General features: G+C 41.7%; 2 protein-coding genes across 7 annotated transcripts; one reads left to right on the top strand and one right to left on the bottom strand.

The window, feature by feature from the left end:
• Window positions 1-875: 875 nt before the first annotated feature.
• Window positions 876-21390, bottom strand: ssh1a (slingshot protein phosphatase 1a). Of its 4 annotated transcripts, XM_046387387.1 has the most exons (16): window positions 21170-21246; window positions 18655-18692; window positions 16527-16664; window positions 11652-11752; window positions 9189-9253; window positions 8453-8574; window positions 8025-8093; window positions 7794-7859; window positions 7289-7483; window positions 7086-7179; window positions 6367-6495; window positions 6144-6190; window positions 5884-6030; window positions 4363-4563; window positions 3575-4262; window positions 876-3465 (listed from the first exon to the last, which is right to left on the bottom strand). In XM_046387387.1, the coding sequence occupies exons 3-16, from the start codon at window positions 16556-16558 to the stop codon at window positions 2365-2367; spliced, it is 3057 nt and encodes a 1018-aa protein (XP_046243343.1). In that variant the 5' UTR covers window positions 16559-16664; window positions 18655-18692; window positions 21170-21246; the 3' UTR covers window positions 876-2364. The 4 variants fall into 4 exon arrangements, with proteins under 4 accessions (XP_046243343.1, XP_046243341.1, XP_046243342.1 ...); XM_046387385.1 differs by lacking the exon at window positions 16527-16664 and having other exon boundaries at window positions 21170-21390; XM_046387386.1 differs by lacking the exons at window positions 16527-16664; window positions 18655-18692; window positions 21170-21246 and adding an exon at window positions 14141-14445.
• A 905-nt stretch (window positions 21391-22295) lies between these two features.
• LOC124058294 (D-amino-acid oxidase-like) lies at window positions 22296-27202 on the top strand. 3 transcript variants are annotated; one of them, XM_046387373.1, is made up of 11 exons: window positions 22296-22408; window positions 23708-23908; window positions 24001-24115; window positions 24505-24581; window positions 24889-24954; window positions 25254-25308; window positions 25460-25564; window positions 25666-25748; window positions 25944-26061; window positions 26245-26343; window positions 26426-27202. In XM_046387373.1, exons 2-11 carry the CDS (start codon window positions 23715-23717, stop codon window positions 26549-26551), a joined length of 1038 nt encoding a protein of 345 aa, XP_046243329.1. In that variant the 5' UTR covers window positions 22296-22408; window positions 23708-23714; the 3' UTR covers window positions 26552-27202. The 3 variants fall into 3 exon arrangements, with proteins under 3 accessions (XP_046243329.1, XP_046243330.1, XP_046243328.1); XM_046387374.1 differs by having other exon boundaries at window positions 22297-22408; window positions 23713-23908; XM_046387372.1 differs by lacking the exon at window positions 22296-22408 and adding an exon at window positions 22425-22736.
• The last annotated feature ends 60 nt before the right edge of the window (window positions 27203-27262 follow it).

Here is a 27262-nt window from a genome sequence, read left to right as displayed (position 1 = left end):
TGTTTCTCCTGGTCTCTACAGTAACGTCCAAAACAGGATACGTCCTCAGGTAATAAAACAAAAGTGGCGGTTCTGCGGCCAAGAATTCACCAGCAGAAGAAGGGAAAGAGAGCAGCCCACACCCTGCAGGATGAAGGCGGCAGTGTTGACATGTGTGCAACTAGAAACCCTCGTGTTCTTGTCAGTCAGTGGTTTGTGTTTGTAAAGAGTTGCAGGTCACTCTCAATCCTATCAAAACAAAAGGCCAATCTGTCTCTAATTCAATGTCATAATTAATTCAAGATGGACTCCACAGGCTTCTTGGCACAAGGATGAGGTGTTTTATGAGCCCTCTTGTTTAATCCTAAATGTTTACAGTAGTTAATATAAGCTTTCTGTTTGACATCTCTGGAAATGCCAGGGTAACTATAACATAAAATCGCAGATGCTGAACTGCTTTACACCAATGTCAATTCACACATAAATAACATCTTTATCACCTCAATGCCCCACCACCACATACTTTACTATACACATGGCCTACCATTCATTATACAGACACACACAGTCACATAGGAGGAACAAGAGCATGTAACCCAAGTAATTCACTGATGTCATGCAAACAGCCATGGGGAGCCAAATGTTATATAACCTGGCTGTTAGAAAATTGTTCTCCTGCCAAAGCATACAGATGGGGGCATAATGATGTAATTTCAGGATGCAGACACATCACAGTTGAGTCACTGCGCAGATATTTACTTATGCCTGTGATTCATTTCTCCATTCAGTAAGGCCACACAGCATCCACAACACAGTATATAATCCCATCTCTGTTTTCCTGATACTATTGGTTTTGAATGAACTCTGTTGACAAGAAAAAGAACACATCTATGGCATAATATGTAAAAGAAATGTTTATTTCCATCATGACAACATACAGTAGATTATTCTGAACAACGTAAAAAGTGCAAGATGCATTCAAACTACAGCAATGTACAGTACAAAAGTTACTGCATACTTAAATATAAAAAGAAAATGGTTACAAAACTGTGAAGTAACCTATTGTGATCGTTGCCACGTCATTGTGACAAAAGCTTTCGGACTCACTGATGATATGAGCAGAACAGCTATGAGCCCGATGACTTGACTGAGTCTCTTTTCGTTTCTCCCAAAAAGGTGCAAAAAAGATGTGACAGCATTTAAAATACATACATGATTGACATTACGGTTCACATATTTAGTACAGCTTCAATGGTGTTTCCAATTTTCCAACAGCCAAAGAACTTTGGTCTTTCACATTGCAAAAAAGCACGAGGATGAGCTAATTTAACATAAAGAAAGTTTGGATGTAGATGTTTAATGTTTTGCATTCATTTCCTGACAAGCAGATAACTTTAGCATGGGAAAAACCTTCATATAAATTATATGATTCGACTGCCACATTGGGCATTTTGTGATTTCAAGCCATGCAGTGTGACTCCTCACTCTGCTCTCCCAAGGACAATGTAGGGAATGATGAGGTCGATAACATTATTCTAATGTTATTTTGGAAGATAGCTTGCTATGTACCAGTATTCACTCAATTAAAAAACAGTGCAAAGGAACAACAAACTCAGAAATCTTTTTGTTCTGTTTGTTGAAAACAGTGAGCAAGCCTCCGGTGAAACAAAGTCAAAACCTTTTCTCTTCTCTTTCATCCCATTCACTCATTCACAGACTCACATATTGTTACGCATTAATGCATTAACACACACACACATCTGCATTAAAATGAGTTCAAGACTGATTTCCTCACTTCAGCAAATGAACTGGATTGAGCTCCATGAATGCAACATGAGGTAACCATTAATTTTACAACCCTCTACCATCTAAAACAAGACTGTGCGGTAAACAATTACATTTATTAACACTTTGCTTTCCATCAAGCTTCAATGAGGAACTCAAGTTCATCAATCAATGTGGGCTACCACTTTGTACCAGACAGGTAAAATTCATCTAAGTGCCAACGGATACCATAATTTGGTACATATCAGGTACTGTGAAGTTAAAGGTTATAGAGCATCTATTACCATCTCATCCTGCAGTCAAACACACAGCTCTGTGCCTCTGGTCTCATAGGTAAGGCACTTGTTCATCCATGAATCAAACCAAGTTAGAGGTGAACTGATGGCTTTACACATTTGTCAGATACAGCAATATGACTTTCATCACTGTGAACAGCAGTTTGAGAAACAATGTGGCAAAGGACAGTGTACAATCCTTATAACAACAGTTGGCATTGTTTCTTTTGTTTTTCTTTTTTTGTATGACTCATCCCTCCATATATATATATATATATATATACATATATATATATATATATATTAAAACCTCTGCTTTGATGCGTCAGCTTCTGGGCTCACCTGACAGTGCTCTCTCTGGAGTGTACAGGTCCTTGCAGGGTGGGGGCAGAGCAGAGGTGGTGGGGGAGTCCCACTCCAGGCCAGAGTTTGGCTCTGGGGACAGAGAGAGGAGCAGCAGTGTTCCTGCATCCGAAGAGCAAGCCGAACACAGGTCCTCCGAGGAAAAGTTGAGGCTGCCCAACTTGGCCAGCGAGTTGGACCTCTTCAGCTTGGAAGGCACGGTTAGGCCTGCCAGACGCATGCGGGTCTCGATCTCCTGTGCCCTCTGACGCACAAGGCCAGGTTTCCCTCTCACGCTGCGCAGACTGTCACTGCTGGAGCTGCGTGTCAGGGTTGACCCATGAGGTGAGGAAGTGGGTGTGAGCAATCCAGACCCCACCACCCCCAACAAGGCTTCATTGGTCAGTGGCACCACCAGTGGCTCTAACCGCACTTGGCATGGTGTAGAAGATTTAGGGAAGTCTCCGGAGAAGCCAGAAAAGTCCTCTTCATCCTCAGCATGAGAGAGGCTCTTTTTGGACCTTTGGCATGCGTGCAAAGGAGAGTGCAGTCTCTCCTTGGATAAACCTGAAAGTCTCTCTAGTCTCTCTGCACGCCGGCGGACCAGCCCGGACCTCTGCAGCTGCAAAAGCGTGTCCTGTTGTTGGCCAATGTAACAAGTCACGACAGAATTCTCTTCCCCCAGATCCATTCTCATCAGCTCAGGGAGGGCATCTGAGGAAGCTGCAGATTCACTTTTCTGACCCTCCGTGTTCACTTCCAATAGATCACCATCATCCTTTGGCTCTGGTAAATACAGTGGTACTGGCTGCTCATCACCGTCGAGTGGAGCTGTGGGTGTGGAGGCAGCACAGTTGGCACAATCACAGAAAGAGCCACAGCGGCGCAGCAGTACCACTGAAGATGCGAAGCCTTCAGAAGAGGTATGGGACAATGGAAATGAAGCATTTGGGACTTCAGGAGGACTAGGGTTAAGGCAAAGCTTGGAGACCAGAGGTGGAAATTCTTCTGTCTGCTTGGACTTTGAATCCCAAGAAGACAAAGCAGAAGCATCAGCTGGAGGAGCGAAGGAGGAAGCCTTTACCTAAATAAAAAGAGGAAAGAAAAAAAAATATAAGACGGAATATGGTTATTTTTTAAAGTGGATTCATGAAATTAATAACAGGCAGCTAAACCACATGACTCACACTTACATTAAGGTTATGTGGAGTGCTCAAATGGTTGTTATTGTTGGAGTTTTCATTCAGGGTAGCTAGGTCCATCCCATTACCCTCTGTATCTACACTTTCTGTTTCTTCTCCTCCACCTGCTTCCCCACCCCCTCCATCATCTGGTTGCATTAGAACCTCCATCTCTGCCTCCTCCTTCTGCACCTCCTCCTCATCCTCCTCCTCCACTGTGCTGAACTCCAGCCTTAGACGAAGCTCCTCCAGGGGCTCAGGGCCCCGAGAGCTTGTCTGGGCAGCAGTTCCCGCTGCTGAAGCCCCAAAGTGGGAGAGAGGCAGTCCTTCACGACTATCAAAGGCCTCATCGTCCAACAGAGCATCCCTCTCCACATCCTCAATTTCTATAAAGACTTTTTCCATGCCTAGAAGAGGAGGACCGCGCACAGGTGTCGATGGTTCACTGTCCAGCGCTGAGTCAGACAGCCGACGGAAGTAGTAGTTGTTGTAGGCAGGGTCAATCTCCAGTGAAACAGTCCTGCATGGGGAGGGACATGCTGCCCCCTTATCAGACAGCACCTCCTCACAGCAGGGAGACATCCCTGGCTCTGGAGTCAGGTGGCCTCCCTCCTCTCCTCCACAACACTGAAGTCCCTGCTGCCCCTCAGCCATCTCACAGTCTGCGTCTGGATGCCACAGCTTGTTGTGACGCTGTTTACTGGAAATATAAAAATACAGTGTGCAAAAGTCAAGACAACAGGTCAGCCGGGAAAAGACATGTAGAAAACAACACTGTACATATATACACAGGATTGTACCTAGCATCCAGGATGCCCTCGTACTCGGCCAGTTGTCTCATGAAACTTGGGTTTGGTCGTGTGATGCTTCTCTTTTGCTTGACAAAGTTGTACGCCTTCTCTAGCGACCAGCCATACTCTTTCATGGCGTAAGCAATGACAGTGGAGGCAGACCGACTGACACCCATCTTGCAGTGGACTAGACATTTGGAGTGGTTCTTTCTGTGGAGGAGAATTTAAAACGTAATCACTAATACATAGTTTGAAACAAAAAAATTCTGAAAAAAAAGAAAAAGAAAAATCTGCATCAACTGCATCTCAGTTGTTCAGTTGCCATGCAGATAACTCAGTTGTTATGAAGTGACTTGAGTGAGGAGCTTCAGGCTCATGGTAAGTGGTTTTGGGGGTAGGGGGTAAGGGCTTCAGGAAAGCCTGGTAAGCAGACCTCACAGAGTTCCTTGTAAAACCACTACCTCTAAAGGTCAAGAATGAACTTTCATGCTTAATAAAAACAGTTGAAATACGAGTATGCATTAGACATCAGCTGCCTTGTTTCTGTGGCAAAGACGCCATGTCCTCGTGGCTTCATGGACACTGAACTCCCACATCATGAAGACCCTGGAAAGACTTTTTCTGGAGCAGCTAAGGCCTATGGTTAGGCCACTTCTGGTCCCCCTCCAGTTTGCCTACCAGCCCCGACTGTTAGTTGAGCATGTCATCATCCACTTGATAAATCGTGTCTATACCTGGACAAGCCAGCGAGCACTGTGAGGGTGGTGTTTTTTGACTTTTCCAGTGCATTTAACACCATCTGTCCATTGTTGACTACCTGGCTGGAAAACCACAGTATGAGCACCTGTAACACGGTGTGTCAGACAGAGTGGTTAGCAACACTAGAGCCCCACAGGAGACTGTCCTTTCTCCCCTCCTCTTCACCCTCTACACCACGGACGTCAACTACCAAGAAGACTCTTGCCATCTTCAGAAGTTAGCTGATGAATTGGCTATAGCTGGATGTATCAACAAGGGTGACGAGACTGAGTACAGGGCTACGGTGGACAACTTCACATGGTGTGAGCAAAGCCATTTGCAGCTAGGAGGGTGCTGTCTAAGTTACACACTATAGTGGACAATGTCCCCCACTCACTCCACAACGTCCTGGTCAGGCACAGGAGTTCTACTACGATGCTCCACAGACACCACAGGAGGTCGTTTCTGCCTGTGACCATCAGACACTCTGAGGCAACAGACTGAGAAACTGGTTCTGCAATTGCACTGTATTTGCTGCACTACTTAAGTAAATACTGCTTCACTACATACTTGTACTTGTACTTGCTTAATTCTATATTTTATGTATATATATAATAAATAAAGTTAGAGCTTGTTATACATGAAACACATCAACTGCAATAATCTGATCCTCCAAATACTGAGTAAATGTGTGAAATGAGATTTGACATGCGAGTCATCTGTGATGATGAATTATCTTCATCAGCTGATCCAAACATGAACAACATGTTTTCTGCTCCAGTCAGGACTCACTTCGCTTTAACAATGAAGTTGTATGTGTCATTCCAGTGAGCCAGCAGGTCAGTGGCATCTTCATCGTAGACACGTATGTTGTGATAACTGAATGTGCCTGGGAAGAAGTTGTCTATTTCCCTGGTAACATTAAGGATGTAGCCCACCCTGGGGAGGAAAGATAATGTTAACTCATCAACAACATTCCTTCTTGCTAAAATCATAATGAAAATGTTTTTGATTTGGCTATCTCAGTTCCTCTATAATGTAAAATAAATCACCCGGTCCCTTGCAGCTCCTCCAAATTAGATGCATTCCATTCAGATCCCTACAAACAAATGAGGAGAAACACTGTTTAGACTCAGTGTATTTTTAAATCATTGTAAGCTTTTTGTTCATCCAAAAACAATAATTTCACAGGGAAGCCGTCTTCCTTTCTGATGAAAAGAGAACAATTTAATCTCAGTTTTTTCAACAGGAAACAAAAGATATCAGCTGTCCCACCAGGTAGACGTGGTCAAAGATGAGAGTGGCTTTGTCCATCTGGCCCAGGATCAGCAGCATCTCGTTGTCAATGAACTCTTTGTACTCTTTCAGGTTACAGTTCATATGTTGTTCCAACTCTGTACGGATCTGCCAAAACAAACAAACAAAAAAAAATAGAACATGTTGACTGTTGTCAATCACTGGCATAAGTTCACTTTAACTTCTTTCACTGGAAACTTACAAATGTTATCTAACTGTCAAAGAGTATAAATCAGATTCCTACATTCACACTACATTCACAAACTTCATCTGTCAGCACCTCTCTCTTTTTGCAAGACACTCAGTTCAGGCAAGTGAGTTACATAAAATTCACATGAATTCTGACAGTCACACAGCAAAAAAACAGACCTGTAAGACCACATAAGAAAGTGAATAAAATCAGAATTGAAAGGAACAGATCTGTTTTTCCTCATGGCAATGTTAACAGCACAAATCGCCCAGAATCTAACTCACATAAGAGGAAAAAATGGATTTGAACTATTATAAGCTTTTGTACAACAAAGATCTCTAGAGTAATTTCCATTAATTTCAACTCGAAGGTCAGGAAGAGAACTGAGTTGTGTTTCCATTTTTTGAGAATGAAAAAAAAAAAAAAAATCAACGAATGCACTGAAAATTAAACCTCAGAAGAGAAAAACGAAGCATGTGTGTGGCGTGTGTGTTACAGTATATATTACCTGTTTGCAGGTGACGTTCTCAAGGTCCTGGCATGTCATGATGCTTCTGAGTTTGGCTTTAATAAGGCACTCTGTCCTTTCTCTCTCTGAAGGCCTGTCAAAGATTAACAGTTGTTAAAGCCATGTCAACAGGAGGTGTAGCAGTGATTAGTTTCAGTCTTTACACAAAGAATCCGATTGGAGCTGCTTGTGCATTTACTGACTTGTCGACAAACATGGGCGGCGAGTCTGGCCGTGTGGTCTCCAAGTCTTTCATGGCATTCCACTCGTTGATGCAGCTCTGGTCTGAAGCGATGCAGCTCTCGTAGTAGCCCATCCAAGTGAGAGCCATGCCTCCAGGGAAGTAGTTATACCTGCGTGACACCTCACATACCTTGTGCAGCACCTGCAGAGCTGACCTACATCGTAGTTGTTTGTAAAGACAAAGTCGTAGTTGTAGATGATTAAAGTAAATCTGGTTTTGTAAGAGATCTCAGGAAAAAAAAAAAAATCACAATATTACTGTAGTGTTAACACTATTTTAAAAGGCTTATGCAGTTCTCTGCATAGGCATCTTCATGTCAGCAGGTGGCAGACTGAATCAGCACTGCCTCGTCCTGCCTCACTGCAGCAGACTGGCACATGCGTTTATCAGGAGGTTTATTGTGGTGTGTCAAGTGAGATTATTTTAGACAGTCACTGAGGCTCCAGAGGTTGGTTATTACTCACCACATAGCCTGGACTGACACGGGTTTGAAGACATGAGTCCGACCTGCCGTGTTCACAGTAAAGCCCCTGAAGAGCAAACAAAACAGATGGTCACTCCCCGAACACACAGTTTTGTGTTTCGCGTTCATCTCAAGTGTCAGGTGTGGGTGCAGCGTTGGATGAAAAGCAGGGAAAAGGCTGCAGCTGTGTTCTCCACACACAGCAAGGGTCACGCTGACAGGCAGAACTCACCCGTCTCCATCCAGATGGATCTTTGTGTCACTCCACAGAGGCAGCACCATGCCGATCGAACAGCTTTTGCTGGCAGAGGAGAAAGAAAATTAAATAACAAAATGGCACATGCGCAAAGTTGATAATGTAAATATGACTTCTTTGCACATCAAAAACCTCTGTTGCTACAAGTGCTACACTCCAGGACAACTCAACAAATAGTTGTGAATCCAAGTAGAAGTGGCAGATTCAGGAAAAGGAAACAAGCTACACTTTCTGTGTGCCATTTATTTTTCAGTTTTTCACACTTGTAAATATAGAGTTCTCATTTCTATTGTCTAGTATATTAGTTCATAACTGGAGCTCTGTTAGCTTTAAACAGATGGCCATCTGTCTGGAAAACAATGGTCCTAACCCCCTCACACAGACACTTAAGGGCTCACTCTTACCAGTCTTTGCTGATAAAGTCGATTCCCAGTAGGATGTTCTCCTCTGTATCTTGTCGTCCACTGGTGTACACCACCACCATGTACCGTACACGATCCGACCATGCACTCTCCAGCCGCACCGCCTGGATGGAGTCAAGACAGTATATTTCAGCTTTTTGGTTGAGAGGAGGAGATCCTGTATTGATAAATATACTTGTAATTACTGTGGCATTTACGAAATGGGATTACTTTCAGCATAATAATACTTTAAGCATGTTTAATAAACATAAATAAACTTAAATCATGTGGGCTGACCCATACTTTTTTCAAATTAATCTAGTGTGGCAGGTTTGTGACTATCATAACCCCAATTATATAAACTCACAAGTAAACAAAGCATCACAGCTACATGTGCAAAGAAAACTGGAGTACATATCTGATGTAATAGGGTAACTGAGTCCTCAGGATGTGTGAGAACCCAAAATGAAATAACTCAGCTTCACACTAATGCAGACGCAGACAAACACACACACACACACACACACACCATGGAAAGATTCGGTAATGCTCTCTTGAGTGTGTTCAAACCTGCTCTCATGAGCTAGTAATTACAGTGAACAAATAAGCATCTTAAGTACACAATAAAATACGTTCTGGAGGGTTTGCCATGCCAGGCTGTTAGTCACTGGCCTGGATGGCTTTGCGTGGACATGTTTTTATTTTTCTGTATGTATACTTAAGTTGTGTTGTCTCTCACCAGTTTGATTCTGTCCTCCGAGCGAAGAATGTTTATCATCACCTGCAAGTGCTGAGGTAAGTCACCTGTTGAAGAAGATCATAAAGAAAATTGATTCCTGACGAGAACAGGCTGTTTGGTGTCAGTAATCATAAATGTTCCTTGATATACTGACATACAGTATTTTGCCCTGACAGCGAAGATCATAATGCAGCCTGTTTCACTTTCACAACACTGATCAAGAAATTTTATGAAAACATAATGCAGGCAGGAGAAGTAAAGTCATTTCATAATTAAAGGCACTGCTGTAGTGCAATGAATGAATGTGCAGTTGCACTGCGCCCTAGTGTTTAACACTAAAGCCTTCCTTCTGGAGACAACATATAACACGGCCAATAATTCAGCTGACTTGTGCTCAATGAAGGGAAATAAACTGACAAATGCGCTGTTTTGGCATGAGCAAATTTATGTGCACCATTCAAGGGCTTGACTTTGCCTGTTTTACATCCCTCAGTGCTTACAGTGCCAGGTCTGATGTTAGATGTGTCAGTAAAGCTGGATAATAAAAACAGGGTGTGGGGATGGACCAGCGGCACTCAAAATTATCAGCTGAAGGAGAGCCAATTATGTTGAAATATGTCACAGCAGGTAGGTACACCATGTTAGCCTGACCGGTTTTAACTGTGGCTACTGGCATGAAACAAAGTGCCCGACTCCCTATTTACAGCTGCATGTCTTTTAAGTAATATTACAGTGAAAACATGATACAGGCTACAATGTTGGCTTAGCAAGATGCCACTGACCACTTCCTCTCATATCTGTCGATATATTCTGTACTGAATAAAGGTTTGGAGAGTATATACATTTCATGTAAAACTTCATGGAAATGAATCCAGATCCACCATTTTATCATTATGCTCCGAGTTGTTGTTTGAACATGTTGGCCTCTTAAAACCTATTTTACCAATATGTGCTGAATGGCGTGACATTTGGTGCTCTAAGAAAAACTGGTGAAAACCCTTTATTTGTGTTTTTGACAGTTTCGATGGATTCAAGTTGATTAAACTATTCAAAAAGTCAAGAGAGTTCACGGCTCTGTGGCAGCCAAGTTGGCATCTATTCTGAATAATAATAGCTGCGAGATATGAGAGTCATACAGAGAAGCATAAATACATCTACAGACAATTATGTATCATGTGTTCATGTTGATGTGAGAGGTTCAAACCAGTTCAACTGATTGCCTTGAATGACACTGCCGACTTTCATTTTAGTATGGCTTACACTGGTGGGCATTCACCAGTTCACCCACAATAAAGGCCTGAATGTAAAAGGAGACTGATCTCTGTGTTTGTAACATAAAATGTCACAAATGTGATAGTTTTGGTCAGCAAACATAAGTATGGTTTCACTGATTAGTGTGATTTGCATTGCTTAAGCTCTGCATTGCCATGTTTGTTTTGAAACTGTATATAGTTAAAACTGAATATATTTGAATCCCTGTCGAGTGACTGATGGCAGGATACTAGCTCATAGTGCACAAATACGATTATCTTGCATTTTTTCTTAATGTGAAGTAACAGTTACTGGGACATCATACAACTATTTTTGGAAGTTTGGCAAACGTTTTCTGAGAACAAAGCAGGACCAATAAATATGTGGGTTACCTGACAAAGTGGCTGGTAGAGTGGACAAAGCTTGCCAACTATAGCCATGACGTGCCAAAGGGCTTGGCAGCATTTTGGCAGTTGGCGGGTGCTCATTTCCCATCATGCCAGTGGACTGTCAGGTCAGCTTTGTGTCTTTAAAGCAATAACCGTGACTTTTCAACGGTGACATTTTAAAAACGACCTTTGACAAGACACTGGCCAGCTCATGATTCAGTCCAATCAATATGATAAACAACATGACATCTATTCAGGTGCTGTGAGTCACCAGGTTCAAGTTGGTCACATGTAGGAAAGCAAAAGGGGCCACTGGAACACTCATAGTACAGTATGAACACTCATAAACATGCAACCTGTGCAACTCATTTACATGAAACCAAAAACTATTTCTCCCTCAAACTCAATTTCCTTTCAAACTTGGATGTTGCTTCAGCACAATTAATTAAATAAAGTGTAAAACAAATTCTGAGAACAGTCATTTAAATTCACTTTATGTATTTACTCAAGGTACACACAAGGTAATACAAACAATAAAGTCCTCCTTTAATCATCAACAGAAGTTTTGCTCACAGTGCTAATGTGCTGGGTTTAAGCACTAATCGGCCTAAGCTATATGTCTGGAACATGCTTATCAAAGAGGCAGGCTCTATCCGCCTCCCATCAGCTACAAACATCTGCGGCTGTGTTAAGGAGTGCAGCACACAAACTCATCATCACACAAACGCTCTACATCACCTGTACGAGAAGTGTGAAGGCATGATCAAAGAGATCAAAACCACAGTTTGGGTAACTGATGTGTGTTGTGCCTTGTGGCTCTCACCTGCATGTTTGTGGTGAGGATGTGCTTTCTGGCCCTGGTGACTGCTTCCCTGCTGCAGAAAGAGAGCAGCACCCTTCACCATGAAGAAGCTCTCACTCAAGCTGCAAAACAAAAAAGACGTTGTGATTATTACGATTATGAAAGCATTGAACCCAACACCTCAGCACAACTGTAAAGCTTGTCTGTTGGAGAGCGAGGCCAAGAAGGGGGAATGAAAGATTAATGGAATATTCAGTTTTAAGAGGACAGTTGAATTCAGGAGACAAAAGCAAACGAGATGATCATAAATCAGGGTTGCCTGCTCCTGGTGATTTACCTCAACAGCTGAGTGGAAAAGCCCAGCTGCCACGTTACAGAACAGACCTCAGGACTGCAGCAGCAATGAATCAAGCTTTGATCCTGAATGCTTATCTGCCTTTTTTCTGCTGCATGGGCTGCACTCAGCTGGTTTGCTGTAATGCAACACAGACCTGAATAATCGACCTAACTGCAGTTGTTTGTGATGGTTTCACTATGGCTGAAATAGCAGCAATTACCAGTTCACACCTTCCTGTAAAAATGACTTTGCTAGGTTACGCACTACAGCTGTCAGTGGGTTGTGTAAGAAAAGAACTGCAACAAAAAAGAAGTGAGGAGTTTCCTCCAGGCTGAATTCAATCATTCCGTTTCATTGGAAAACAATGTGAGCGCATTCATAAATCTACCTGGCAGCAGGGTGGATCACCTGCATCAGGTATTCTGTGAGTGCAGTCTGGCAAATGATTCATAAAGCACACAAGTGAGGAGTGACAGGAACAAAACAAAATCCTGAGACACAAACCTGCTAGAACAGCGATTTATCGGTATACTGTCGACATCACTGGCTAATATCAGCTTAAAAGAGAAATGTTGTTTTGAGTCCTATTTTTTTTTCTGGTAAGATGGCATTTCAAAAGAAACCATAACCTGTTTTGCATCTACAGTTTCTAGTACCAAATACCTAAACTCAGTACTGCCCTGTACTTTTATCAAGGGAAAAAAAAAAATCAGATTATTGGTATTTAGAAACCATAACCTATATCGGTGCATATGCATGTATACCCCTATAACCATTGACAAAATGCCTTCAGTTAAAGCAGGTATTAATAAAAGTTCTTCATCTAAAACAGTGAATTCAAACCGACAACTGCCACAGCGCAGTGCCGGGGCGGCGTGCGATGGTGGGCACAGCGGCCAACTGATCCAAATATTTTTGCCCGACGACACGCCACGCAATCCTTCTAATGTTAGAGATGTGCCGCGGCTCAAAAAATGGTTGGGAAACACTGATCTAAAAGACATCAACGACAGCCTTCGCCGTCACATTTTTCGTATCCAGCACTGAAACTCTTTCCTCGCTCAATTTTTCTCTGATCAGACTTTCAAACCCACATACAGAAGAGCAGGCCTGGGCCAAACAGATGATTTTGTGGGAACAATGGACTTCATTTTGTGCACCTCATAATAAATTCCCTACGCCCCCCAGCCCCACAGAAAAAAAGTTCCACAGTGACAAAGCACGGGGGTGGACACTTCTCAACAAGAGCTTTTGTCCGACTTTGGTGGATTTTTGTTACTGTGGCTTTTCTGTTTGAGATTTATGATGCTGTCAGGAGGGTCTACTGTCAGGGAGTGATGGATAATATAAGGCAAAGTTGCAAGAGCAAGAAAAGCACCACAGCCTCATGACTGCTAAGTACTGCTGTTTATTCTTCATACTTCAACTAGTAACCAAGTCCACAGGTCATAGCTAGTGATACCTGATATCTTCCGAGAGAGGAAAAAAAACCCCAACATTTAAAAAGGTGCACTTTGGTGAAATTTGAGATCGTGTGAAACTTGTCTTTATGTGTAAATCAAGAACTATCCCAGTGCTTTGCAGGCCATACTCAGACATCCTAATTAAAACAGCCTCAGCTCTACTGTCTCTTGCCCTGCGGTACCCTGCTATCAGCTTCTCCGCAAACACTAGGGCTAAAAATACATCTGGAATCAAAGCAAACGAAGACTATAATAGAAAAGTTTGCCAGATAGCCTCAATGATCCAAGATGATTACAACCTGCAGTTCCTATAGCTCCTTTATGACAGATGGAAAAAGAATGCCAACACATCAGGTCTTACAACTGATCAGTCATGGAGATGAATACAGTGATTTGTGCACATCTGAATCTCAGCTACCACTGCATGATAACTTAGTTTGATTGAGGTGCATTATCTCATATCAGCTGCACATGTTCACTGTTTGATTCAGGCTGCTGGCCTGAAATGACACCATATTATCGATTGCAACCAACATCCGAAATCCTGTACAAAACAATAAATTAAAAGTGAGAACAACATAACAGCAAAATATTTATAATTTTTTTTAATAAAAAGTTTCAAACCAGTTCAAAAAGACCAAACCATAGTTAAGTGTTAACCAAAGCTCCCATTAGTTCAACCCCCATTTTGGAGAATAAACTGAACTCACATGCGGTTTATCTCACTCTGGGTCAACACAGCGTTCTCCACAAAATACGGCAGCATCTTCATCATGGCCTCATGAATGGGTTCTACAACTAGATGCATCCTGTTTTCTGGAAAAAAAAAAACCCAGGCCTCTCTGCTGCAAGCTACCTCTTCTTCATCAGCCTCCAGAAAGCATAAAGGAGGATGTGCAGAAGAAGAAGAATGATGGGCTCAGCTCTTGGCCCACTGCTTCTGAGTGACAAACTCAGTGACCGCCTGCACTCATCTGTGCTGCTCAGTTAAGAAGCGCCGTCTGCTCGGATGCCACACCCTCTTGTTTCCTCCTCCTCCTCCTCCTCCTCCTCCCTCATCTGAGCGTCTGTATGTGAGAGCGAGTCAGATTCCTGCCTGGAAGGACCTTCCGCAGTCTACATCCACTGCCTCAGGCTCACACACTCAGTTTTCATAGTGGGCTATACTCTAGGTTACATCCTTACATCAGTTTGAAAGACAGTGAATTTCACTCTTTCATTTAACAAAAGCACTTATACACTTTCTTAAAGAGACAAGCTTTTTTTCACATGCTTTTGTCTACTTTTCAACAAACCCCCCCTCAGAAGATTACAGAAGGAATCCAGCAGAATTTAAGAGACAATTTTCCCTTCTTTTGCCATGAACTCTGATTCTTTATTTTCCTCATCTATCAGGTGTTCAATTCCAATTCTTGCTCTCCAACAGAAACCATTTCTCCAAATCCCACTGATTTTTCTCCCATTTTCTCTGTATTCTGGAGCAAATGCACAAGACCACTCACTCAAATGGAGGAAAAAACACATTTTGGCCTCAACTTCCAAATGGGATGTCTCCATGTGCATGCCACATTAAGGGTCAACAGAATCCAAGGCAGTGCCTCCATGGAGCTTAACACATGGGCCAAGCAATGGTGGAAAGGGCAGTGAGAACTGGCAAGCTCCCAAAACTCCCAAATCTCATTATACCCGGGCTTATAAGGGAGGGATTATCTAGTCTCTCTCCTTCAAGTGGCCAGCAGTGACATACTCAGATGTACTGCAAACAAATCGCAATGTGTCAGATTACTAGAGAGTTCGATGACAGGTTAAGGAGGACAAATACCACATTATGTCCGAAACATCTGCACAACAGTGAATATTCTTTTTAGATGCATGGAAGAAAAGTAAAATACAGATCTGACATTAAATATCATAATGCAATGGCAGTCCGAAAGAACTGTTGAAACTGAGTCCATGGATTAGTCCCTGTTTTTTTTTTTTTGGGGGGGGGGGCTGGGTTGAAAGCTAATACAGGCTATAAATTTCTTTCTCACTATCCCTCTCTCACTAAGCAAACCCCTACACATGCACAAAGAAGAGGCATGACTCCGTTTAATCTGACAGGATTTTCTGACACACATTAACAATAGCTCTGCACCACAGATAACAAGCTATCCCTCCTATTCTCCTCGACAACAGAACAAAGTCTCCAACGCCTGGTCACTGAACTCTATGAGCAGACGTAGGTTCAGTTATGTTCCAGGTGGAAACTTGAAGAGTTCACCATGTTGCGTGCATGGAGAATTAGAGGGACCTGATTGGTTACAGGAACACCTTTCGCAGCAGGCACAAATGATGGCACGTCACAGAGTTAAGGTATGGTTTGTTGCTGCTGCAGTGGCCAGATGGATGGCTGAACGGGGCCAAAAAAGACCAGATGTCCACTAAGCCAATGTTCTGAATGACCAGGTGTACTGGTATGCGAGACCGGTTGGATTACACTGAGGACTGACTACATAAAGGCTACACAGAGGCAGAAAGTAGGCTGGTTTATTCATGGAGTTTTGCACACACCAGCACAATGAGGAAAAAAGGTCACTTCTTGGGGCTGCCAGTTGCATAATGTTGGTATTTTCTCACTTCTGAAACAAAGAGGGAGGAAGAGGGACAGGTGAGGGAGGAGCAAACCTCCTCAGGTGTCATTAGAGACATGAAGGGACCTGAGCAGGAAACAGCTGACATCACGATGTTACTGAGGAAAGGTTAACCTACAATAAATTCCCAGAGAGAGTGCTTTTGCTGCTCATGTGTCTTCCACCCACACATATTCTGCATTCAATTCCAAAGTGAGTATTTTGAGCTATTATGGCATTTAAATCATGAACCAGTCTTGACAAGACCACTATCTGAGTGAGAAAGTGAGTTTAAACGGACTTCACATTAGGAATGTCCCAGATATTTTTCTGCCCATCTTTCGTCTTACCCTCCATGCTGAATCCCTCCTCCTCATTCCAAACAGTGTATCCCATACCTACATGCAAACACACACTCACACACTCTGCTAACCAATGAAATCATTGGTTGGTTCAGTGCCACTGACACCTGCACAGTGTTTACCTTGGCCTCCATCTACCCCTTGAGCTTGTCATCTTTATCAAGGTCAGTCAGGAACAGCAGAAGTACTCCCACTTGGCAGTCATATTGCTGTCTGTCATCAGATGCAGCCATCAATCTAGTGCACTTGATCAGTACACCCTGATCTCAAGACAAATATGTCCGTCAAATAAAAGACAACTTAATATGCCACAACATTATAAAACATGAATTTACTGGCAATTTTATTGCCTAACGTGGCTTAACAGTCCAAAAAATGAAAGCAATCTTGAGGCAAGACAGGACTCGCATCATGCATAGATCATTTTCACACACATGCACTGCTTAGGGACACTGCATAGGCTGTTGCATAACAAAAAGAAACTGCACTCTTAGCATGTCGTATTTAATTATCTCAAGGCCATAAGCGTTCAGCTTCAAAAAAAAAAGAAAGAGACAGAGATTTTCTAAAGTGAAGTTTTTGGGCGACAAAGATGTGAAAAATCTCCCAAGAGAGAAAAACCAAAAAAACAATGCGCATTCACATTGGAACAGAGGATTCTGTCAGTATGAATGACACATAAGTTCTACACTGTCATCACTGTCACCCTCTTTACCAAGTCGATATAATACAGTATGGAGCGCACAAAAAACCTTTTGTATTAATCTACTCTAAATTAAAATTAAATCTCTCCAGTAAACAACATCAATGCAGTTCAGTCACAGTAAGATAAGAAGGCAGAGCTTCCATCATCCTCACCACTGTTGCCAGATTCAGGTTGATTGCGTTTAAATAACGCAGATATTTTGGCCTGAATTCCAGGCATTTGGGGTTGACGTCAGTCCATCTTTGGTTTTAGACTGAACTTGGATTAAAGAAAGGAGTTGCAATGGTAGGAGAAACACTGCATGTTTCAAAAAACTGAATGTTAACAGAATATTCTGTATTAAAGGACAGACACCTGAAGAACAGCTGCAAAATAAAAATAAAATAAATAAAACTTCTGGATGCTTTTCCACACTACAGTTGTTACACAGTCATTCAGTGGGTTAAAAAAAAAAAGACATTTTAGTTTGGCTAACAACATTTCTATAGCTGAGACATATTTACATCATACTAAGGTCAAACTGCTCAAAATACATATTTATATTGCTGTTCATGCATGAAATTACATAATTGGTCTACAAAGGGAAATTGCTGGCTCTTTCTATTTAAAAAAGAGATCTGAACATTCAAACTAACTTAATCAACACAACCGAACAACCATCAGTCTCTTGAAATTGCTCGTCACACTGCAGAGAACATACACAAAAAACTGGACTGACTGGTTAGTCATGATACGTTTCCCTCCATGCTTAAACACAGCTGGCAGAGGAATAAGATGATATTGTGACGTATTTATTTATTCTTAGATAATAAAATGAGCAGTTGATGTCTATGCTCAATCGAGTGAAACAATAGCTGTCTAACCCAAACTTGCAGGGTGAAAAAGGTTTATTGTACAAATGCTCTGATGCTGCTTTATAATTTCTCTCTCTTTGAGCTTACCGTCACCAAAGTCTAAATACACAGGCTGCGGCATAGTGCAACAACACATCTTTTGTTGGGAGACAAACTATTCAGTGTGTTAATTTGTCTGGAGGAAACAGCAAGTGTTCACTTTTCAAGCTATAATCAGCAAGTGTTTGGTGTCTTTACTCAGTAATTGACTAAAACAACTGGTCAAGTAGCGAGATTAAAATCAGCTTTCATTCAGTCGAATGCGTGTATGCACTGTGTGGAAAAGCAAACTAAAAAAAAAAAAAAAAAATACTAATGGCTTTGTTATGCACAGTGCAACAACAAATTCATTGATCTATGTGTCGATAAAACGTAAACTAACTTTACAGACTGCTGAATAACATGGCTTCTCAGTTGCTTGCTAAGAACTGATGACTCTGCCAACAAGACAGACAGACAGGTGTTTTATTACAGTGACGCTTAGTTGTCCTCATATGTTGATGCCAGCAAGTCTGCTGCCACTCCAGATTTCACCAGATGACTCAATGGCAGATGTAAGCAATCGGTAAACAACACCTGTTTATAAAACTTGATCTGATTTGCTGTGTACCATGCAACAGAAGGGCTAGACTAAACTTAGAGTAAACTCACCTCTGATTTATCCGCCGTTCATCTTCACTCCCAAAATCCTGCAAAGCAGATAAGGGAAAGATTTACCACCACATCAAACCCATTCTGGCATTATTAACAAACATTTCAAGCCTGCCATTTAAACAGAAGTTACAGGCTTGATTATATTTTACCAGTTACAAGCTTTGATAAACAAAACTGATGTAGTAAGCTACTGTGAAGATTCTCTACATGCGTGCTATGTGTGTGTGTGTGTGTGTGTATACAAATACAAAATCTCAGTGTCGGTGTACTTTTTATGGCAGGCAGGACCACTCATGTCATAAGATAAAATGTGACACAGCTGTATAGATATGTCACAACACTGATATAAATGCCCACGTGTTCACTCCTGTCAGAGAAATGAACTGACACATGTAGTGAAAATGGGTTCACTGATGTCTCATCACACAGCGAATGTGGCCACAGTGTGGTTTGACTTCAGCATCGGTCTTGCAGCACCGCCCAATCAAAATCAAATCTTGTGTTTTGTGCTCAGACTGCTGTCACATAGGATGCTGCGAGGAAATACCAGTGTAGTCACTGCAAATGCAGGTGTGTGTTATGTATTTAATAGCATACACACCACCTGGAGGAGATTACAAGGTGGCCTGGAATCAGATATGACTCCTCAAAGCTCCTCATCATTAGAAATGAGCATGGAGGTTAAATACAAATACAGCAGATACAGATTTCAATTTTGCTTGATTTTCATGGGCAGTCTCCAATCCATCTCTTATTAACCATATTAAGGATTTTACAAAACTCACCGAGTCCTCTTTGACCAATTTTGAGAAAACTGGCATCCATGTTTAATCAAAAAGGGTGTGGAATTTATCTGCATGATAAATTTAAAACATTAAATACCTAAAACCACAAAACTGACCGGTCTGAGAGTGATTTTGACCAAAACTAGACTCATTACAAACAAACAGACATTTAGGAACAAAACCCCAGTTGTTATTCGAATAATGGTGAGACATTCAAGAAATGCCAATGGAAAAGTACCATTAGGTGTAAGAAAATCATTTTGCAAAGGAAGCATGTGACACTGTATAAAGTCTTTCCATCATTGTGTAATAGGTGAAATAATGTCACACATTAGCTGCCTCATGCCAGCCTGTATTAAATCTGTTTACCTCTGTTCTCTCCTCCTCCTTTTCCAACAGTAGTACTCCACCACCCCACCCACCCCTCATGAGTAGATGACATCATAGCTGCAGCACCAGCTTTATGTGTCACACTTCACCACACTGCTGGACTACGCCAACCGCTCCAGAAAGACACTGAGGTCGGGGACGAAACCCATTCAAAACAATAGAACGAATTTCTTTAAAATGGTGCTATCTCTTTGCAGTACAATCTCGTTGCAGTACATAGGAACTACATATGATGTTTAAACTGCAGCATGAATTTAAACATGCTGTGAAAATGACTGGTGCACAATTGTGTTTGCCCGTCTTGACCCATCTGGAGCCCAAACACTTACACGGTTGTAAATAAACCCAGCTGTACATGTAAACTCTGCTTCCTCTGATGTGGCTCATCATACAGAGCTGAGCAGGGTGAGCTTTCTTGTTTACAGCTGGTCGTTAGCGCCCTCGTCTGGCAGCGAAGAAAATGAAACTATGATAACTAAAAATAGCTAAGGAAGTTTGAATGACTGTAGTTTTGCTGCAAAGGCTCACAGATCTTTTTTTTCTTGCCCTGAGTGCCCAGAAAATAAGAGAGCTCAAACTGTGACTACCGCTAGACAGAAGTACAAGCAAGCCTTAACGTTTAGCCTTCTCTCCATATGGCCCTTCAGCTCTGTAAATCTTGTCCTTCCCTATACTTAATACTTAAGCACAATAGAAACTGTCAAATGAACACCCTGTGCTGTTGACTGGCTGTCTTTAAAGTGTTGTCTCCTAAAGAGACTATAGCTCAATCAAGGCACCACTCTAATACATCAAAATCTCACGTTTAATGCTAGTAAATTGGTGTGAATGCAGCAGTGCTTAGACGACAGCAGCGCTGTTTGAGCCCTGTTATTGCTGTGCTGATGGCGTGTGTCTCTGACATTTTTCTCATGTTAAAGAAAGAATACGTTATTTTCAATGGCAGCCAGTCACATCATGAACTGCTAACGTTAGCTACAGCTTATATCACTGAGGCACTTGTCACACTCAGCTAACGTTAGCTCCTTAAAAATTCACACCACGTTATAAACAGCTTTGATGATTATTTTTGAAGTTAATTAACATTTTAAAATTGACCAATTCATCAGCCGTACGGGCATATGTCGTGGCCCGGCGATATCGAGCTACTAGTCACGAAGACGTTCGCAAGCCACCGTTAGCTAAAGACCCCGCTAGCATAACGCGTTATAACGGTGCTAATTTAGCTTCAATCAGCGGGCCCTTTCTCAGGCAACATCTCCCATATCCTCTGCCTTTCAGTCAACATCTCACCAGACCGGAGCGTCGTTTTCTTTCCCCCCAGAACCCAGACTGACCTCCCCCGCGGTCGTGGTTGCTGTGCTGGCGGTGGATGCGGCGCTCGGAGTCGGAGACCGCTGCAGGGTAACCAACGCCATGGCTGGACTGGAAGCTGAGAATGCACCGGCCGGCCGCTGGGCCTGGTGAGCTGCGAGCTGCTGAGCTATCGATACATACAACCGATGGATGGACGGATGGATGGAGGAAGAGGAGCCTTATTATCCTGCATACAGGGCTATGCAGGAAGTGCTGCCTTCAAGGCCGCAATTATAAGGAAAGTGCTTTATATAAGACTTGAAAGGTCATTAAGACAGGATATAAAAGAAACACATACGTAAGTAGGATTGAAAATATAACATAAATACAGAAGAAAAGGGGAATAAAAGAGAAGAAAGAGAAAAACACCGAGAAAATCAGACCATTTGAATGTCACAAGTCATTAAAAAATAATAATGATAATGCTATTGGTATTATCTGTATTATGCTACCTGTGCTCATTGGGAATTATGAACACGGCTACCATTATAGTCCCTCTAATATTCTCCAGTTATTTAGTCACTTAGTTTGTCACATAGGTGCACTTTTCAGTCCAGTGTGATCCAATACAGCAGCTGCTCCATGAACTCTGCTTTTGGAAAGCTTTTTTTTCATTTTGTCAGGAAATAATGTGTTTATTACTGAGGTCGTAGTGAAGTGGTGTTTTGTACTGGACAGGCAGATAATAATTCATATCCTATTCAAAGCTACGAATGCTCCCTCCATAATATAAAAAGTGGACGTACACAGAGTTATTTAACTCTCCTCTTAAAACTCATTTATATCTACTGGCTTTTCCTTAAGTGATGGTATGGAAATCATGTGATATTATTTTATCATGTTTTGGATCTCATTTACTTTTAGTATTTTGTTTTTGTAAAGCACTTGTTAACTTAGTTTTGAAAGGTGCTGGATTAATAAAGTTATGATGTAATTTGGTCTACATTCACATGATAACTTGCAGAAAACTGTGTGTGTGTGTGTGTGTGTCCACGAACATTCAGTAAAAAGCAGATTAGATGAAGGTTCAAGTCAAGCACTTAAAAATCTTACAGATACACATTACACATCATACCCTCGGATCCGGATCAGCAGGAGAAGCCGTTTCCGCCCCCTCTCGCCCACGTGACACATCCGGACCAGTGCGAACCATAGTGCAAACTGCAGCCAGACTTACCCAACTCCTGCAGTGGCGACCGAACGCGAATCTGAGTCTAAAGGTAAAGTAAAAAATTTCCGAAAACTATGCAGATATGTGAGTTTATGTAGGCAACCTGCAATCTGCTCTTTTATGCAGCATTTTCATGAGTTTGAAATGCCGCCTCGCTAAAAGAGGCATTATCTGACGTGTTGCCCCCACCCCTTACATAATATGCTGTTTATGCCATAAAGTATACCACAATATACCACACACTTATTTTAATATGCTTAGATGGCGACAGTTTTACTCAGATGTAGTCCAGTGCACTATTCAGACAGGTCAACTCCATCGAGACAGCTGTCCAACCTGTCAAGTTCCGAGTCAGGCAGGACTCAGACGTGGAGCAGGTAAGAATAAAAGCAGACTTTGTTAATATCAACCTGAATTTCCCCAAGGCAGAGTGAAATTAACACAAAGGCTATGAAACTACTCCTAAAGAGATTCTCCTCTATTAACAGACACTCAGCTATGAAACATTAATTATCTCAAAGTAGATAAAAACAAAAGGCTATGAAAATTACTTAAGAAAAAAGCTACTATTCTAAAGAACTAAAACCACTCCAAAAGGAGGCAAAAATAAGACTAGGAAAAATAAGAAAGAACAAAAAAAATCACTCTAGAAGAGGATAATCTAACTGTGAATATATATATGATCTAAAAGGTAACCAAAAATCACTCCTACGGAGGAAAAAGAAACTAAAGACTAACTAGAAATCCTAAACTAAGGCAAACCTGCACTATGAAAGTTAGACAGATACTTTATTGATCCCGAGGGAAATTCAAGTTACAACGAAAAATCACTCTGAAAGAGGAAAAGACAAAGCTGTGGCAAAGGAAAGGCTGGAGAGACCGCACGAAGACGAAACACATGAAGGTAACGGGGAACAGGTGGCTACAATCGGGTCATCGGTGAGACAAATCAGACTGGAGACACATGAGGAAAGGGAAGTGACCTGAAACGAGAGGAGAGTTACTTTTCAAAATAAAACAGGAAATGACGAGACAATACCTCACCGCGGGGTGACACAAACGAGGACAGTATTTCCTTTCAAAGGTCATAAAGTTTTCGAAAACGTCTGAAAACTAAATTTCTTGATTGTTTGAGTTTTTTGAGTTTTGGTTATTTTTTTCCTACTTGCTAAGACCTATAATCGTTTTAAGTAATACATTTTAATAATACAGTAACATCAGAAAAATATAATCACTTTGAATCTGTTGCATTAGAATACAATACAACACAGCAGAGATTCAGACTGTCACGTTGGTCTCTTTGTGGGTGAGTAAGTCTCAGATGTGAATGCGTCTTGTCTCATGTCAGTGCAGACATGCGGGTGGCAGTGATCGGAGCTGGAGTCATTGGCCTGTCAACAGCCCAGAGCATCTATGAGCAGTATCACTCCATTGTCAGTCCGCTGACCATTGAGGTGTACGCGGACCGGTTCACTCCGCTGACCACTAGTGATGGAGCTGCTGGCTTCTGGCAACCATATCTCTACGATAAGGGCAACGTCCAGGAGACGTATGTGCTTTCTCTGTAAACGTCTTACGATTCCCGACTGTATCTGCAAAACGTGGCCACCACTTTAATGGTGTGTTTGTCCTCATCTTTAGGAAATGGAATAAAGAAACGTTTGACTACTTGCAGAGCTGCCTCAGTTCACCAGAGTGCGTAAAAATGGGTATATTCCTTCAGTCTGGCTACAATCTCTGCACTGAACCAGCCCCAGTAAGTGGTGCTTTGTTCTGCAAAGAGAATCTGACCTCAAGGATAAGAGCTGACCTTGTTTAGAAGTCTTTTACAACCAAGCGCAAATACAGTGTGCATTATATGTACAGCTATAGTTAACAGATAACTGGTGCATGAGTTTATCACATACCAGTGCGATATTTAACAGAGACACAAACCATTAGTATTCAGCCTGACTGAAAATAAAGCTCTGTTCAGCTGCACAAAGATGGGTGCCTGCAATGGCTGGAAAACAATAACAGAGAGGCCACGCCAAGGGTTTGGTTTGAACTCAGAGTCGGGGGTCTTGCAAACTAACACAGCCGAGACATTTAAAAGGTATAAATGGTGTGACGTAAATGTACTGAGTTACTTGCTTTTGAATGCAGGATCCTTCATTTAAAGATACTGTCCTGGGCTTCAGACAGCTCACAGAGCGAGAACTGCAGATGTTCCCTGGATACAAGTACGTTCCCTGCTGTAACTGACCTGAAAGCTAAAAAGCAAAAGAAAATAAAGGAGAGAAAAATTAATAATTATGTAACTAATGTAAATAATGTGTGCTAATTTTTCCGATAAAAGTATTCTCCCTAATTTCCCAAAGCAACTTAAATGTTTTGTAAATGAAACTTACTTATTAATACTTAATAAACTTACTTGTTTGTTTTCTCAATAAACAATATATTACGAGGACAAAATGTCAGACGTTGAGATTGGATGGATTAATTCTGAGTCACCAGCTCTAACACGTCTGTCTCATCTCATATGTCCAGTTATGGGTGGTTCAACACTGCTCTCATGGTGGAGGGTAAAACATACTTACCTTGGCTCATGGATTGGTGAGTGATTAACTTCTGTGTTCAGTGCTACATCAGCACTTTATTTACAGCGTTGAACTTAGTTCATCCGATGTAAAACCTGTTTGCAATAACTTTTATTACCCAATAGAGGGATGAAAGGATGCACTGGTTTACCATGTACTCTATCCTGTGTCACAGTTTGGTAGTCATGTTTGGTATACATACCCTGTAGTGGACCTTGACTGGTTCTTAATTAAGTTCTTAGTTAAGTTCCAGTTAACTAAATGTCCAAATTTTTATTTTTCTCTTAATGAACATCTGGTTTCGTGTCATCTCAGGTTGCAAAGAAGGGGTGTGAAATTTTATCACAGGAAAATAGAATCCTTCAAGGAGGTTGGTGAAGGTTTTTATTGCTTCTTAATGTTTCTTATACCGAGTCTGTAATGGCATCAACGTCCAGAAAGTTGCATTTTCCTGCTTCCTGTCTCAGAATTTTATCACTTCGTCATATATGTTCTCTATTATCATGCTTCTCGGTGTCCAGCTTGCAGAAAGTGGGGCAGATGTGATAATAAATTGCACTGGGATGAGAGCAGGAGAGCTCCAGCCAGATCCTGATCTCAAACCAGGCCGTGGTCAGATAGTGAAGGTATGAGAGAACGGTGTTATATGTCTGCTTATATAGCCAGCTGTAAAGGTACTTTGTAAAGGTGGTTGAAGCATGTTATCCTGTTATTCTCTGTTTTTCAGGTGGATGCTCCATGGCTCAAGCATTGGATTATTACCCACAATTTTTCAGCAGGATTCTACAATTCACCATACATCATTCCAGGGTAGATCTACAGATACAAAATGCTTATGAACACCGAAGTTTAGGAGCAGACAGTTGCTTCTGTCATGGTGTTTATAGTGAGGGATAGGAGTACTGTGATGCATTAGGATCATACATAATGCATGTTGTTGCACAGTTATAGTTTTCTAATGTGTTTAGTTGTATTCATAAGCAAACAGAACATCTGTGTCTGCAGGAGTCGTCTTGTGACAGTCGGCGGGATTTGCCAGATAGGAAACTGGAGCGAACAGAACACCTCCATTGACCATAAGAATATCTGGGAGGAAGCTTGTCAGCTCGAGCCAAGCCTCAAGGTGAGGTGATTATTTTTTGTCTATGAGGCCGTTAAAAGACTCCCTGAGTCATTATTATGAGTTATTATTTATGAGTCTGCTGCAGTGCTAAAGCATCTAACATACGTATAAATATATTTAGAATATGCATTCTGTGATTCTGTCCTCAACCAAACATTACGCCTTGTTGGTGTCTAACCACAGCATGCCAGGATAGTAGAGGACTGGTGTGGCCTGAGGCCAGTTCGCAGCAAAGTCAGACTGGAGAGGGAGACCATAAAGTCTGGTGGAACTCCAGTAGAGGTAAACCGTACCAGCTTAGCAATATTGTAAGTATTAATTCTGATCATTCAGAATGCGCTAAAATACCCTGGCTCTCATTCAGGTGATACACAACTATGGCCATGGAGGTTTTGGACTCACCATTCACAGAGGCTGCGCACAGGAGGCAGCGCGGCTCTTCGGGCAGATTGTGGAACAAAAAGGCAAAGGACCAAAAGCTCGTTTGTGAATTTGAGTCCTGCCGTAGCGACCGGTGCTCCTTGGGAAAATCTCAGTGTCAGTGCCTTGTATCCCCTACTGCATAAACTGTCTATAGCTAACATTTAAAGCAAGCAGATATTGATCAGAATCATACTTAAATCAGACTAAATTAGATTAAAATAACAACATGAACGCACTGCTGTTTTTGAAAGATTATTTACTATAGTATCATACACATTTACATCCAGTGCGTTGACAAGAATCTGTGCACACAGACACTTAATGCAGCACTATATCTCAAACACTGGCAGGTAAGACTCAGCTTGCTGGACCTGCACTAGTTAATCCCTCTTTTTATGAACAAAACTTTGCTCAGTGTGTGTCGCTCATAGAATCATACTGGTCAAAGTCTCAAAAGTCTCCACATCACCTTTGTTACAAACAAAAGCAAAGACAACAACAAAACCAGGTATTGATATACATTATTTACAGAAAAACAGCCAGTAAGATCCTTCTAAATGGTTGTGTGTGCATGTGTAGGTCAGGAGATGCAGCGAGGTTTATTGATTGTAACACCAAATACTGATGTTAATTTCATTTTTTAAATCATGTAATCCTCACTAACTAGATGGAGTCAGCTTTGGTTAATGAAAGTACACCGATTTAGACTTCAGTGTTAACATACATCGTGTTTCCTTCAGTCCAGGATCTCTGGACGCATGAAACATTGTCAGCTGTT

Source organism: Scatophagus argus, chromosome 4 (assembly GCF_020382885.2).
Source record: "Scatophagus argus isolate fScaArg1 chromosome 4, fScaArg1.pri, whole genome shotgun sequence".
Taxonomy (NCBI): domain Eukaryota; kingdom Metazoa; phylum Chordata; class Actinopteri; family Scatophagidae; genus Scatophagus; species Scatophagus argus.
Note: the sequence above shows the minus strand (reverse complement) of the source record. Positions and strands in the feature narration are given on the sequence as shown.

Excerpts from the sequence above, each read along its gene's own strand:
- LOC124058294 (XM_046387372.1), top strand. The coding sequence starts at position 22,621 with ATGGCGACAGTTTTACTCAGATGTAGTCCAGTGCACTATTCAGACAGG. Across the intron at positions 23,909-24,000 it reads AAGGGCAACGTCCAGGAGAC|GAAATGGAATAAAGAAACGT; the intron begins GTATGTGCTTTC and ends CCTCATCTTTAG. Across the intron at positions 25,565-25,665 it reads GCCGTGGTCAGATAGTGAAG|GTGGATGCTCCATGGCTCAA; the intron begins GTATGAGAGAAC and ends TCTGTTTTTCAG.
- ssh1a (XM_046387385.1), bottom strand. The coding sequence starts at position 21,250 with ATGGCGTTGGTTACCCTGCAGCGGTCTCCGACTCCGAGCGCCGCATCC. Across the intron at positions 18,693-21,169 it reads CAACCACGACCGCGGGGGAG|GATTTTGGGAGTGAAGATGA; the intron begins GTCAGTCTGGGT and ends TCTGCTTTGCAG. Across the intron at positions 11,753-18,654 it reads GAACGGCGGATAAATCAGAG|CTTGAGTGAGAGCTTCTTCA; the intron begins GTGAGTTTACTC and ends TTTGTTTTGCAG.